This window comes from Oculina patagonica, chromosome 2 (genome assembly GCF_052425735.1).
Source record: "Oculina patagonica isolate OP01 chromosome 2, crgOcupat, whole genome shotgun sequence".
NCBI lineage: Eukaryota > Metazoa > Cnidaria > Anthozoa > Scleractinia > Oculinidae > Oculina > Oculina patagonica.
In genome coordinates this window covers 31,699,521-31,713,371 of record NC_135759.1, presented here as the reverse complement: position 1 = coordinate 31,713,371, position 13,851 = coordinate 31,699,521, and the positions used below count along the sequence as shown (strand labels likewise).

Sequence of the window (13,851 nt, the reverse complement as noted above, 5' to 3'; positions counted from 1 at the left end):
TTAAACTCCCAGTTTGCTTTATGTTACGGATACTTATTGGGACTTTTAAGCTAAATTCACCCAGACACGAAAATTTACCAAATAATTTAATAAAAACGCATCAAACTGTCTCGATGCATTTCATAATGCCAAATTTTAGCTATAAAGCTCAAACGTTAAAGCTGTATTAACCTTCTCCCTTTTCGCTCTCTTTTAAGCCTGTCCCTATTTAATGAGCCTCCTCGTCAGGTAGTTCAAATTTTTAATAATCTCCCCCCCCCCCTCACTGGTAAATCACGACAATTTATAAGCAAGGAAACAAGGTAACTTTACGCTTTTAAAGGTATTTATCGTTGCTTTGTTGATATTGTTTGAAAATATGTGTTGCCAAACAGTACCAAAACTCTAAAACGTCTACTTTATTTTCTTTATATATGTACCCTATAAGCTGATATAGTAAGCCTCGGTATCTAATAACAACCCCCCTCTCTATAACGCCCTTCCTCGGGAGTTTTTACGGTTACTATAATGTATACCTGGTGTATAATGCACATTAAGGAGAATATTGACCTCTGAATTTTTATAGTTTTGAAACGGTCTGCCGGTTTGTTTTGTGTTGGAAGGCAAGTTAAGCTTGACAATATTTTTCTTCCTTTTTCAAACTTTTATGATCATGTATTTTATTCCATTCCTGGGGTGTATATAAAAAGACCTCCTTTTTATGCGGTAAACTCGTGTGTATCGCCGCCGATATTAATGCGTTATAGCGATAAAGAACTAACCTGCTGCTGTTATTGCGAATTCATGAATTGATGGAAAGACGTTAATCGCGTGATAGTCGTGTTGTGAACGGAACAGTGGCGCGGGGCTCTTATACATTATATACTGCATCTCACAAAATCATTGATTTAAAATGCTTGGTGTATGGGCCTCAGTGCCTCTGTTAATAACAGTTTTAATTGTAAAGCCTTAAGCGTGTCTGTTCGTTTCTTTGTTTCCAGCTTAAAATAATGTTGTGTAAAGCATTCGAGTATTGCTGCAGCTTACTAATATGCCCATGGTTGCAACTGTCATTTTTTTTTTCGACCTACTTCCGGCACTTTTCTTAATAAAGCAAGTAAGAAACGGGAATGTAGATTGTCGACGACTCAATTAACGTCACAGTAGCCGCCATGACCCCATGCACCTTCAGTCACAATGAACCAAAATGGCGGCATTTCTATTGTAAATGTCTCCCAATATCAGCAAAAATCGAGGGATTAACCAAATCAACTCTTTTTTCCCAGAAATACCTAAAAAAGTACGGCAGTGTTTATTATCGACCAAGACAATTCATTGATGTTCACGTTCCTAGCGGCGAATCGTGACCAGACAGCCCTATGACTGAAATGGGTCAGGATTCTCAAGCAATCACTCAGTTAAAATAAACAATCGTTATTTTATTCCAAAGGTCGTGATAACTGTGCAAAGCTTTAGCTAACAGAAAACGTGTTTAAACAATTGCCACGTGAGCTCCTAGCTCTCACGTTTTTACTCACCTGCATCTCATTTGAGACATGTTTTAACCGAGAAGAAGTTTGTTTAGGGAGAGCATTCAGTGAACGGTAACTCAATCAAAGCTAATCAAGTGAACAGCGTTTACAGAAAGTTTAAGGACAATTTTCACTTCTCCGGCGAGCGAGAAAAGGTAAGAATAACTCTTGTAGCCGACATGCTGTAAACATAAGTATTGCAGCCTGGCCTGTGTTCGTTTTTTAGCAGTTACAGCATATCAGTTCTAATAACCGTTTGTGCCTTTAGATGGAATGCTTGTTGTTTAGGAAGATATTTAAATTCTGCCATTTTGTTCGAAAGTTGGATTTGTTCGTTGGCGATAAAAATTCATTCTGTTTAAATTGCATATAATAACCCAATCACATAATTACCACAACATGAACCATTGCATGTAGCTTGCGGTGCATAATGTAGCTCGCTGTACACAAATTTTGTACAATTTAGAAAGTATTTGCACTCAAGTTGGCTGAAAAGTGAGAAAATGTAAACCACAAAACGTTTGGGGAATCAAAATCCGGGTCGAAAATTCTGAATCTTCCAGCCGGGTATGCTTATTTAATGTCGAAGTATTGATATCAAGCAATTGAGAGTATAGTGTTGGCCGAAGCGGAAAACGACCGAATAACTTACGAGCTCTCATAACATAAATAATAAAGATTTAATTGCAACCAAGCTTATATGAAACAGCTGGCGACCTGACTGTGTGCTGGTGGATGTTAGTTTGCAAAACGTGTTTTTAAACACGCACATGCTCATTCAGATACACGTGACCTGTCACATGTAACTGAATGAGCATGTGCCACTTTCACGTTTATAACCTAACCCACGTGCACCCGACCAGAATTGTTATAAGCATCAGACAACTCCAACGCAACAATAATAATAATAGTGCCAGCTATTTTTCTGGTGCTGGGGTAAGACGAAACATCTTAAATTAAGATTTTAGTTTTTACACAGAATTGAAGATACTGAGACCATCATCGATGCATCGACTTTGTTCTAAAACCAAATGATCCCCATCTCGAATGAATCGCAAACGTTGTCTTGTTAGTCCACTGTGGAACGGCCAGTATTTGCCTTATTCGATATTTTTCACTAGTCGTCTTCATTATTAAATCATACATGATATTGCCAATATTTGATGTCCTAATGATAAAGAAAGAGGATGATTACTGGTACCCAGTTAAATTTAAGTTATTATTAGAAAGGCAGAAAGTTTATCAATAGTTTACCCATAAGGATGTTTTCCTGACTCTCTTTTTCGCTTTCTTTTTACAGAATTCTGAATACAAGTTCATCTCTTCTCGGTTTTAACAGGGACAACGTAGCAACAATAAGAATTCTGGAATACGAATGAGCCGAGACAACTACATGCGAAAGTTATGGAAGAACAAAGCTACAACTCGTCGCCATCTTGTGACTCTGATGGACTCATAAAGGACGAATGTTCCGTGACCGACAGTCATCATAATTCTTGTCGTCAATGGCATCATCACAGTGACCAAGGAAATAAACGCACTAAATTACATTACGATCAGGAACAAGCAAGAAAACGCCAAAGTATAACATTGAAGGCAGCTGTTCTCCTCAGATCTGGTTTGATGGAAGTTGCGTTTGAGATTGGCAAACTCACGAGGGAAAATCGCCAACTACAGAGGGAAATTGACGCTATGCTGCGGGATATTTCGAGATTGGAAAGCAATAAAATGAAGAGAAGAAAGGCAATCAGAAATTTTGGCTCGACGATCTAGTTCAGTTAACGAACAATCAATCTATCAATTAATCGATGACTTTAAGCCTAAAAAACTCCCCAGGAGCTAGCGATCAAAGAAAATTTCTGCTAAGAATAAATGGTGTTTACACCTTTTAATGGACTGGTTTTGAACCAACTTCCTTTAGACTAACACAACTTCGAACAACTGAAGACGAACTACAGTCTTAAATGAGCATTTGAACCTCGTTTTATTACCGCTTACTACATACATTCATTTTCAACTTCTTCCATTGACATTAAGAAGCCTCCTCAGCCTGAATGGTAACTTGAAATTACAATTCATGGGTTTAGGACCACGAGTATTTTCTATGCTATTTTTCTAGCAAAATAAAACTAATTTGTCTTTTGCTGAGTTTTCTCGGATTCTTTACCACTTCCCAAAGGACATTTTTCTTTCCAAAATAACCTTGGGCTCCGCTTTAGGGAGAGAATAAAAACTGTACATATGGAGGTAGAATTCGAATATCATTAAAATCTTGTTCTCGCTGCGTTCCCATGTCAAACCGGACGCGGTAAGCAGATTTCCAGCAGCGCACATTCCGTCTTAGCACTGTTCCAGGAAGGTAACTTGAGTACCCGGGATAATAACCAATCACGCGCTGAGTTGCGTGCACGTGACTATATGACGGGATTACGTCGAGGACGATGGCTCTTTCGTCACTTGCTTGATGCGAAATGGATCCTGATTGGTCCAGTTGCACGTTTATGTAAAGAGTATTGCCATGGTAACTTGTATTTTTCACGAGTCCCCTGTAGTAGAGGTTGTCATCTCCTCGAGCAAAGACACGAGCTCCAGCTGAAAGAAGGGAAGAAATCAAGAACTTTAGATACTCAGCAATAGTCTTAACCTCCAGCACAAAGTAAACTGCAGATAAAATGTGCATTTGACCTCGGTATTGTTAGGCCTTTATCAGGCATCAGGTTACAAAGACGACATTCACTGAAGTTTCATTTTATTCTTTTTTGGCACCAACTATTTTAACCCTTCCCACAGGTGGAAAAAAATCTCAAACTTAACCCATTGACTGCTAAACCTGTCAAAAGGCGTGCTGAGGGACGGTCATACTTTTATTTAGGTTCTTATTCACGAACCCAAAGATATTAAACACATTTAACAAACTTTAGGATTGACTCTTGGAATCAAAAAGAGTTAACATGGCGTTTTGGCAATCGACCTTGTATAAATTTTTAAAGGAAAGCGCATTTCAAAGTGTAAAATAGCTAAGCATCTTAATACTAACATGCTAATTACGTCATTTATAGTAGCCGGTACCGAAACTCTTACCTTGATGAATTGAGGAGAAGAAAGGAAGCTTTCGCAACTTATTGCGAGTGTAGTTGCTGACTTGGTGACCGTTGTCCAAAGTGATCTCATAATTTTCTTTGTCTTGTCCTCGACAAAAATCAGCAGACACAAAGCCAACAAGGTATTGTCCGCTCCGATTTGCCATCGGCGACATTGCAAGAACATGATCACCTAAGGTAACCCAGGCTGGAATGGAGTCGTATGCAACTGCTGTTTTGTCCTCAAAGCTATACTCAATTTGATCTCCGCTGTCGAATGTGACCAGGAATGTAGTTTCTTTTTCTTCGGTCACATTACCATAAGAGTAGGTGCTGTGTGGTTTTCTTGCCAATACACGTTCTCCTGTTGAAAATATACAGACGTTTAAGGAACCATACCATCGATGTCGCAGTTTAACATCCTTCCATATTTCATTATAGATAGGGGATATTTTTTAAAAAGCTTTTTCTACCTTTAAATACAAAAGTCGCTTCACCGACAACCAGCACCAGCGACAAAACCAAGAGCCATCTCTTCAGAAGAAAAGCCATGATGAAAGCCATGAGTTGGAAGACGAGACTGGACTGGCTTACTGCAACTAATTGAATTACAATAATAGTAAGATGAATAATAAGATTAATAAGCAAACAAAAAAAAACAGTAATAGAAAGTTAAGGCAATTTTCCCTGATTGTTACGGTAAATCTTTGGAACTACAGTTGAATCCCGATAACTCGGACCTCCCGCTAACTCGAACCCAGTGACCCTCGATAAATCGAATCCCCAATAACTCGAGCCTTTTTTTTTTCAATTTCCGTTAAAGGTTTGAGTTATCAGGATTCAAATGTAAGTTCAGATTCAACTAGCTAGTTTTCACACATTTCCTTCATCTTTCATCAGAGACCAGTTTGGTTTACAGTGGGTATATTTTCTCTTTACCGTGTGTATTCGAATTCGAATCATGGCGGTATCTTCTGTTTAGTTATTGAAAAGTATTAAATGTAAAATAATAGATACGACAGTCACATTACTTTTTCGTGACTGAGTTTTATTTAAAGCACAGTTGCCCAATCTTCTTGATAAGGGATGAGTTTACAACTATCATTAATCTTTTGAAAAAAAAATTGTTTACCCAAATAAATGGCTTTAGCATAGTTTTAATTATGTCGTTTTCCAACCCTCTTCTGCCACAGTCGACTCTCCCTACGCCCCTCTATAGTGGCCCTCCTAGACGGACACCTGGTGATGGTCCCTGCCGTTTTTCAGTCATTTTCTGTACAAACTCCCTATAGATGGACACCTCTGCGGACACGGACACTTTGAATCATTAACGGACACTTGAGAAGTGTTTTTTTATAGTTAGTAGTAAAATACTTCCACTTCGTCGACTGCTTAGTCAGTGCCCTAAGGATACGTGTTCAGCTTAGTTACCAAAAGCAATGACGCTCGGTCTTCTTCTTAGTGTATGGACACTAAGAGGTCGTTTTCTACTCAGTTTACAGGTGAAGCTTCATTTTGCTTTAACAAGCAAATCGGTCCTTTTTTACTAAGTCTTGTTGCGTTAGCAAGGTTTGTTGCATTGTGCAGGTTAAGCTTTATTATCTTAGAATACTGGTGTCATGTTTCTCGACTCTCTCGGCGGACACCTCTCTAAGATGGACAGCTGCGGCCGGTCCCGGGTGTCCGTCTTAGAGAGAGTTGACTGCATCGTGAAATGCTGGTTATTTGCTCTGGGCTTATACAACTTCGTGAGGGATTCTGATTGGGCCTGTTACTCAGGGAGTGCTTATATAAGGGATATCAGGGGCAGGGCTTAAAAGCTGTATAAAAAACCGTTTTGGACAGATGCTAAGAAGAAACGAATTAAACGCTGTGATGAGGGATATATTGTTAGAAATCATTAGTAAAGCCCTGGTTAATTGATCAAATAATTTTATCGAAATCAATAACAATAATTTCCTAAATATTTTATTTTATGTTTGTTTTTCTTACGGTCAAAGCAATAAAAGCGTTAATTTTATTATTATTATTATTAAAATGTTGAGTTTGTTTTGACCAAACACACAATGTGATCTTGAAACCACAAAAACCACAGACAACTAATTGGTTAGTCCCTCAGTTACAGACAAACTTTGGTTTTCGTTTTGTTTCAAAATACACCCACTGAGTTAACTTACAGAAATAATTGCTATCCCTTCCAACTGGAAAGCTACATGCTCTGCAACCAACACTTTTATCTCCATCATAGTGATTAAGTAACAACTGTTCGTGTACCATTTCAATGAACGGAGTTCTTTATAAGCATCGACTTGTTTTCATTTTTTTAAATTACAACTCCTTAACAATATAGTCGGACTGTAATCCTCTACAATTAAGGAAAGTTTACATTCAGCCCAAGAAAGACGATGCTTTTATAAAATAATGCATCTCACAAACTAAATAAGGTGTATAAAAGCTTTGACAAGAGAAGAAATACTGCGAATAGCAAATGCCGGTAAACTAATAACCAGTACTAAGACAGATATTGTTATTTACATTCTTCTAAGAGCTGTATACGAAGACTTGCATGTTTCTCACTAATTTGTGTTAACAATCGGTCAGTGGAGGTACTTAATAATGGAAAAAAAAATAGAAAAAGGTTGTTGAACTGCTGCAGGTACCCTGAACGCACATTTTGTTTAATAAAAACTGACATCTTTTTGGTGAAGAATAATGTACTACTGTACATATTGTAGCCAGTCAACACCTTTTTATTCTAGGAACGTTTTGTTTTCCATGACTACTATATTCTGGCCGAGTTTATCTTTCACTTGCTCAAATAATAAGCTCTTACAACAAAATAAAACAAGCAAAATAAAACAAGGAAAGAGGCACTCAAATCCGTTCTACGCTCTTTTCGATGCTAGTAAGGCCAACAAGAAAATTCAATCGGCCTTGTGAAATTCTCTACCACACTTTGATGTTTGAAACCTTCGCACGAATTATGCAACTGAATAATAATAATAACTACATACAGCCCAGAATGAAGCTTATCGGTCGAATAATAATCCAACCGGTCTGACGAAACTTTGAAAACTGTAGTAAGAATTATTACGCCGCGTCAGGATCCACCTATCAAACCGGTGTGTAGCCAAGCATAGGAGGTGACTTTTGTGAACGGCAGGAAAACCGGTAGGCCGAACGATGAACATGCATATACTTTTTAACGATTAACTTAAAACTCGTACAGTTAACACTACTCAATCTTTCCTTCCAAAATGTCGTGTACATTATGAATTGGTGGTGGCTTTCTGACTAATTATTTTTGCAATGACTACAGTAACTAGTTTATTATACGAGTTTTAACAAAAGACAAAATAATGGTAAGTGAATGGTTACTACAGTATCTGTAAAATGAAACGCTTTGTCCGGCTACAGATAAGCTTTTTCTAAAGTTTTCTTACCTGTTACCTGCTTCGACGGGGTAGCGTCTGTGGGTACTTTTAGTTTATCTTCTCAATGAAACAAAATTACAAATTATATTACCCTGCTGTTTGCTCAGCAAGCCGACGTCAGGTATTTTGACAATGAAGGCATCTCATTGCCCGTAACATAACAGCTTCTTTGTTTTCAAAATCAAAAGAATCGTTTTTAATTTTTTTAAAGGAAAGAAGAATGAATAAGTTTGATATCTACAAAGTTAGTTAAACGGTGTAGGTTTATTTCCAAGAAGATCTAATAGAAAGTCAACCTACCTTTAATTAATTGGCTATCTTTGCACAACGAGGCCCAGCACTGACATGTTTAGTTCCATTATTATTAGTCCCCTGCATGAACAGAAATTAAAGACATCTTTCTCAGCTGTGCAAATCAGTCTTTAAAATTCAGTCTCATTTACAAAGAAATTTTTAGAATTTTTTTATCAAGGCCTTCTTCGAGCAAATTACACAATTTGATGGTTTTTCTCTTCGGAACAACATTCTATCCTAACCCGCAGGGGGTGCTTAGCAACAAGAGCATGTCACTTTTTTAATGAAATTAAATAAACAATGTAAAGGACCTTTATAAATATGAATGTAAACTGATCGACTTACTTGATCTACAAGCATGTACCCTCGCGCACTAGAATTGCAAAGCTTTTAGCTACGTCCATTGCGGTGAAGAGCCCAGCGTGATCTCGTCCCCAGAGGCCGCGATCCTTCTGGTCTGCGCCAGGAACGGGGACGTCTGGGCAAATCTGAAAGCCCGCCACAAAGGAGACCGACCCTGATTGGCTGTTGAAAACATGTTCGTTTCACCACAATCTCCGACGCACGCGCACAATCAATGCGGAACCAGGATTTTCTGGTTCAGGTTTTGGATTAGCCCAGAGCTGTTGAGTTTCCCGACCGCTGGTCAAGGCTCTGGGAACGAGATTGATAGATGCCTTGGTACTGAGTCAACCGTCGAGGGATGAGCTAACATAACGACCTCAGAAAGTAACAATGGGCGTCGTCTCGCGGTGTTACATCAACGAATCCTGCTGCACATGTTGGAGATTTAGTGGTAGAGTATTTCATATCATATGCTTGTTTCGACTTGACAAAATAAGTAAAAATGCAAGAAACGTGCTATTTATATTTCCCTCGGACATTTCTACCCTCTTCTCCTCAAGGCATTTCTTTCCCCGCATTTCCAAACTATATCTGTATGTTCAGCAATCGTTACATCAAACAAGAACTCAGCGTTATTCAAAACAGCACTAGCAACCCATATTTATTTTCCTTTCCTTTCTTCAGTCTTTACACTACACAGTTTTGTAAGTATAGCACAAGCACCCTATACCAACTTTAATAAAAGCAGAGGCCGATACAACGTAGATTTGTGATTTTTGAAGGGTACTATATTCCGGTAACGCTTGTCAATTCTTCATACGTAAAAGAGAATTGAAATGGTGCTTCAGTATTTATTTGTGCGGGTTACACAGCTCCTTTAAATACTTCGACTTATGATGGAGCTCTGATTATCTTCCTCGTCTGTTGTTTACTGGGAAACCTCTGTGTTAAACACGCCTTCAGCAGTCTTTACGCATATTTTCTTCGATAACTTGGAAATTAATCCAATTAAGCCAATCCCCCTTGATTATAATTCGTTCTGAGAATGTTCGTCGTCATGAAAATTTAGCGCTGTTTCACCTGCAAAAAAAGACGAAAATTATTAGAATGATAATGGACGTAGAAGAAGAAGAAGAAATATCGTTTATTATTAAAAAACTTTTACACTTGGCAGTCCTTAGACTGAATTACGTGTAAATGAATAAAAACTATATATATTACAAGATTTAAAAAATATTAAAAGCTATTTACATTAAAATATATTAAAAACTACAATGTTATAAAACTACAATGTTATAAAACTTCTATTATAAAAGATACTGACAAACCATTGATCATTTATTAGAAGACGAGCAGGGAGTTTTGTTTCTAAAAGCTCTAATCTGTAACAGCCTAACACAAGAAGGTCAAACCTCATTCAGTGATCAGTTCTAAAAGTCCTGTAAGTTTTAATCCCTGTATTAAGGAAGCCATACATGTTCATCAAATATGGCCATTCTAGTTAATCAAAAGCCGTAACTGATTTCCTTTTACAAATTTCAGAGTGATATAAACCATTTTATACTACGCCCAATTCATCTTGTGTGGGTCTGTCCCACGACTCTGTATTAAACGGTCAACTTGTAGAAAGCGGTCAACTGGCCATTGAAATGACCGTTTAATAGAAGCTTGACTGTAAAGGTCTCCGCACACGTGGGGTCAAGACGCAGGGACATGTCTCAGCGACATGAGGCAGCGACAAAATTATGTGTTGCTCACACTGAGAGGACATGTAGCAGGGACGTGTAGCGGGGACATGTAGCAGCGACAAAATCACAATGTGTTCACACGCAAGAAAATGTAGCGGGGACATGTTGCATCGAAATGTCCCCTCGTGTGTGCTGATAGTTTTTGGCGCGTGCAACATGAATTCTTGCAACGTTTGTCCCTGCAACATGTTGCACGCAGTCCAACGAGTTAAAATCCGTGCAACATGTCGCAGGGACAAAACTGCCGCAAAATCGTCCCTGCTACATGTCCCCTCAGTGTGAACAACACATGATTTTGTCGCTGCTACATGTTGGTGCAACATGTCCCTGAGACATGTCCCCACGTGTGCGGAGCCCCTTAATACTAGGCTGTCCAGCTATGCACGGAAATAGAGGAGACAAAACTTTCTGAACATCTAATCATTAAACTAACATGAGAAGGAAAATCTTACTGATTGGCTTGAAGAGTTCCACTGTGTTGTTAATGGCTTGTTGAACAGCAGCATCCAGTTCAGACATGTGCTCTGACACCACCACACCAGGCAGCTCTTGTGATATCACCTTAATGTGATCCTGTAAGATATCAACCGAAATTCGTCCCTTTAACAAACTCACAAAGACATATGTTGTCTTAATTCTGTAAAGCTGGCGGCCAATTTCTGTTTTTGGTCTTCTGCTCGCTAACTGCTCTCTAGGATGCTTCCTCTCTCCCCAAGCCTCTCCCGAGATCGAATCCAAAATGGCGCTCACCCGATCAAAATGCGCTCGCTCAATAAAATACGTCTGCGGTGCACGTTTATATAAGGCATGTCTAATTTCTACATCATGTTTATTTGACTCTTGCTTTAAAATATTACGCTTCAAATATTATACATAGAACAAAATATTATTTTATTTTGAACCGCCAAAATTTATTACAAATTGCTATATCAAAGTACTGAAACTGTTAACGAGCATCTTTGGCTGCGGATGGCTCGGATGGAAACGGATTGCAATTTGAAAAAAGTTAGACAAACGTTTTCAAGTTTTTTCACGCGTCTTCGAAATATCGATATTTATAGCCAGGGCTTGATTTCTATCCAAGGTTAAGGTTATATACTTCTTTAGATGTTCAAAGATAATGTTTATTTAGGGTTAAGTTGCCTACCACTAATTTCAGAACAGTTTAGATCAAAAATCTGCGAAATCCCCGTGAAAGAGTCTCTTTAAATTGATACTTACCAAGACTTCTGTTGTCAACGCATTCTTCACGCTCTCTCTTGCGGCTTTCTCAGCCTTCTGCTTTGGCACCATTTAAAGCATCAGTAATAAGAGCGACTGTCTTTCCCCAACTATAGTAAGGAATCTTGGATATAGCAATGATGCGACTACGGCGGTCACTGAAGACTTTTTGAACTGTGGCATTTCCTGCTGTTTTTGCTGCATTCGTAATTTTGGAAGTAATTTGTTGTTTGATTTCAGAGGTGAATTTCTTTAAAAGAATAAAATAAAGGAAAGATATCGTAGATTAGTTGGGTGAAACGAGCAGGTATTCATTTTGATCAGTATTTGAAAACTGTTTCTAATGTTAGTAAAAAAAAAACTCACCAATACAATACATGGATTATTGAACAAGTCTGAAGTCAAGACAGTAAATATTATAACAAATCCATTCTTACGGATTGTCATATACTTGTTTTAATTAATATTAATGATACAAATCTGGCCACGCTTCCGTCAATATATTTATCCTAGTTCGTGATTGTAATTGTTCTCTTGGCCGTTCTCCTCAGTTATAATTAGCTTGCCAGTGTGCTAGCCTTGCAAACAAGAGCAGTTTTTTCGATTGAATTTCAAGCAACCATCTGTTAGTTTACCATCTGATTGGCTTAGGAGGTGACGCAAGTTTTATTTTTAAACCAATTTTAGATTAATTACTTTGGACACTCAATTGAAAATCTCTAAAGCGTTAAGTAATTGTGTTTCTAGAGGCATGGTTTAGGTTAGAATCTCGTTACCTCTTTGACGAAACGTTTAACCATTTGGATGGAAGCATTGCTTGCTGGCAGCAATTGCTTCCTGTAAAACCAGTTTATCAACATCTCTCTTGGCTTTTGCCTTCATCAAATCCTTCCAATCTGGGAAATTCTTTTCCAGCAACGCTAGCAATTCTTCCTCGTCGCCTTTTTCAGGAATGTTGTTCTCCTGTAAAGTTGGGCACAGTTGGCGTAATTCACACACAGCAAGTAAACCCGTTGTGGCATGTATTAAACTGTTTCTAAACACTTCAAAGTTGTGAGTTTTCCACTCTTTCTTTTCTGTGCATTGAATGGAAATTTGCGCAGCCTCTTCAGAGAACTAGAAAAGAAAAATTAAAATAAATACTTGTAACTAAGTGCTACCTGAAGCTCGTTCTTTCCAACGACGAAAGAAAAACGGATAGGGGAAACTTGGAAAATGCTTTTAGAAAGTCTCCTCGAGTCGCAGCACACCATCAAACTCTGACACATTATTTGACTTGAGACTCTCGGCCAACACTTTATTTTGCACCGGCCCGTATTTGCACCTATTCTAAAATAAACAAAAATAAAATAAAACCCGCAAGCGGATGGTATACTGAACAGAGCCTAGTGCCCTTCGTTGCGACCGTCCTCTACAGTTGCCTTCGAGCTTGGCTTCTTGATTTGTTGGATTTGTCCGTCGTTGTATGGAGGTGTTTTGAAGCTGAGGTGCAGTTTATAGGTTACGTTCGGTTTCTCCAGTCTGGGACAGAGGCTGAGAGGTTTAAAAGGGAGGTTCAACTGTACTACATTTAATTGTAATGTCAGTGAACTCAATTATTTTGCAGTTTCCGTCTAATATGTATATACTATTAAATCATTTGGTACCGTGTGGACGTCACTAAGTAATTCCCACAGCAGGGAGCTGACATGAACTGGCTTGTCGTTGTCTTTCTCTTCTAGCTCCATAACACCCAGGCTCGTGTCCTCGGCGAGAACCTTTAAGCTTTCATTCAACATGTTCACAATCCCTGCAAGATTAATTATACTTCGTTTCTGTCAGTAACATCAGAGATATACATTTTTGTAAAAGCAAGGTGCAGGTCAAGGACAATTCATGACTGAAAAGTTATTTGTGGAATAAAAATTTTGTTTAATACGAAATGTTGCTTCAAGTCTACAGGGCCTCTTATGCGCTCCTCAATTACTCTCGTCAAAATTGTCTGTATTGGTCTTGGAATCTTAAAATGGCAAATCCCCTTTCAACTTACTTGTCATCTGATACGTTTCTCGTCTTGTACTCAAAAAGGATTTCGTCAGGTCTCGAACTGTACCATTTTACAACACTACGTCTTATTAGACAACGCAAGCAGATTATCTATTCCAATACAATATTTAGCAAAAAAATCCTTCAGCCGGCTAGTATATTGGACGAAGGATAATGCCCTTGGCTGAAAGAT

General features: G+C 38.4%; 2 protein-coding genes and 1 long non-coding RNA gene across 4 annotated transcripts; 1 reads left to right on the top strand and 2 right to left on the bottom strand.

The window, feature by feature from the left end:
* The first annotated feature begins 1,405 nt into the window (after positions 1-1,405).
* LOC144644139 (uncharacterized) lies at positions 1,406-3,407 on the top strand. Its single transcript, XR_013569050.1, has 2 exons — positions 1,406-1,666; positions 2,812-3,407. It is a non-coding gene; the product is annotated as an uncharacterized LOC144644139 (long non-coding RNA).
* An 86-nt stretch (positions 3,408-3,493) lies between these two features.
* Positions 3,494-8,059, bottom strand: LOC144644138 (uncharacterized). The gene is made up of 4 exons (XM_078503559.1): positions 8,035-8,059; positions 5,065-5,190; positions 4,593-4,955; positions 3,494-4,103 (listed from the first exon to the last, which is right to left on the bottom strand). Exons 2-4 carry the CDS (start codon positions 5,153-5,155, stop codon positions 3,727-3,729), a joined length of 831 nt encoding a protein of 276 aa, XP_078359685.1. The 5' UTR covers positions 5,156-5,190; positions 8,035-8,059; the 3' UTR covers positions 3,494-3,726.
* A 1,623-nt stretch (positions 8,060-9,682) lies between these two features.
* On the bottom strand, positions 9,683-13,663 carry LOC144641986 (uncharacterized). 2 transcript variants are annotated; one of them, XM_078500993.1, is made up of 5 exons: positions 13,280-13,663; positions 12,410-12,749; positions 11,634-11,883; positions 10,865-10,985; positions 9,683-9,744 (listed from the first exon to the last, which is right to left on the bottom strand). In XM_078500993.1, the coding sequence occupies exons 3-5, from the start codon at positions 11,703-11,705 to the stop codon at positions 9,692-9,694; spliced, it is 246 nt and encodes an 81-aa protein (XP_078357119.1). In that variant the 5' UTR covers positions 11,706-11,883; positions 12,410-12,749; positions 13,280-13,663; the 3' UTR covers positions 9,683-9,691. The 2 variants fall into 2 exon arrangements, with proteins under 2 accessions (XP_078357119.1, XP_078357118.1); XM_078500992.1 differs by lacking the exons at positions 9,683-9,744; positions 10,865-10,985 and having other exon boundaries at positions 11,741-11,883.
* Between the last annotated feature and the right edge of the window lie 188 nt (positions 13,664-13,851).

Coding starts and splice junctions, on each gene's coding strand:
- LOC144641986 (XM_078500992.1), bottom strand. CDS start 13,411: ATGTTGAATGAAAGCTTAAAGGTTCTCGCCGAGGACACGAGCCTGGGT. Junction 12,750..13,279: donor TACTTAGTGACGTCCACACG/GTACCAAATGAT, acceptor TTTCTTTTCTAG/TTCTCTGAAGAGGCTGCGCA.
- LOC144644138 (XM_078503559.1), bottom strand. CDS start 5,155: ATGGCTTTCATCATGGCTTTTCTTCTGAAGAGATGGCTCTTGGTTTTG. Junction 4,956..5,064: donor AGCGACTTTTGTATTTAAAG/GTAGAAAAAGCT, acceptor TATTTTCAACAG/GAGAACGTGTATTGGCAAGA. Junction 4,104..4,592: donor CTTCTCCTCAATTCATCAAG/GTAAGAGTTTCG, acceptor CCCTTCTTTCAG/CTGGAGCTCGTGTCTTTGCT.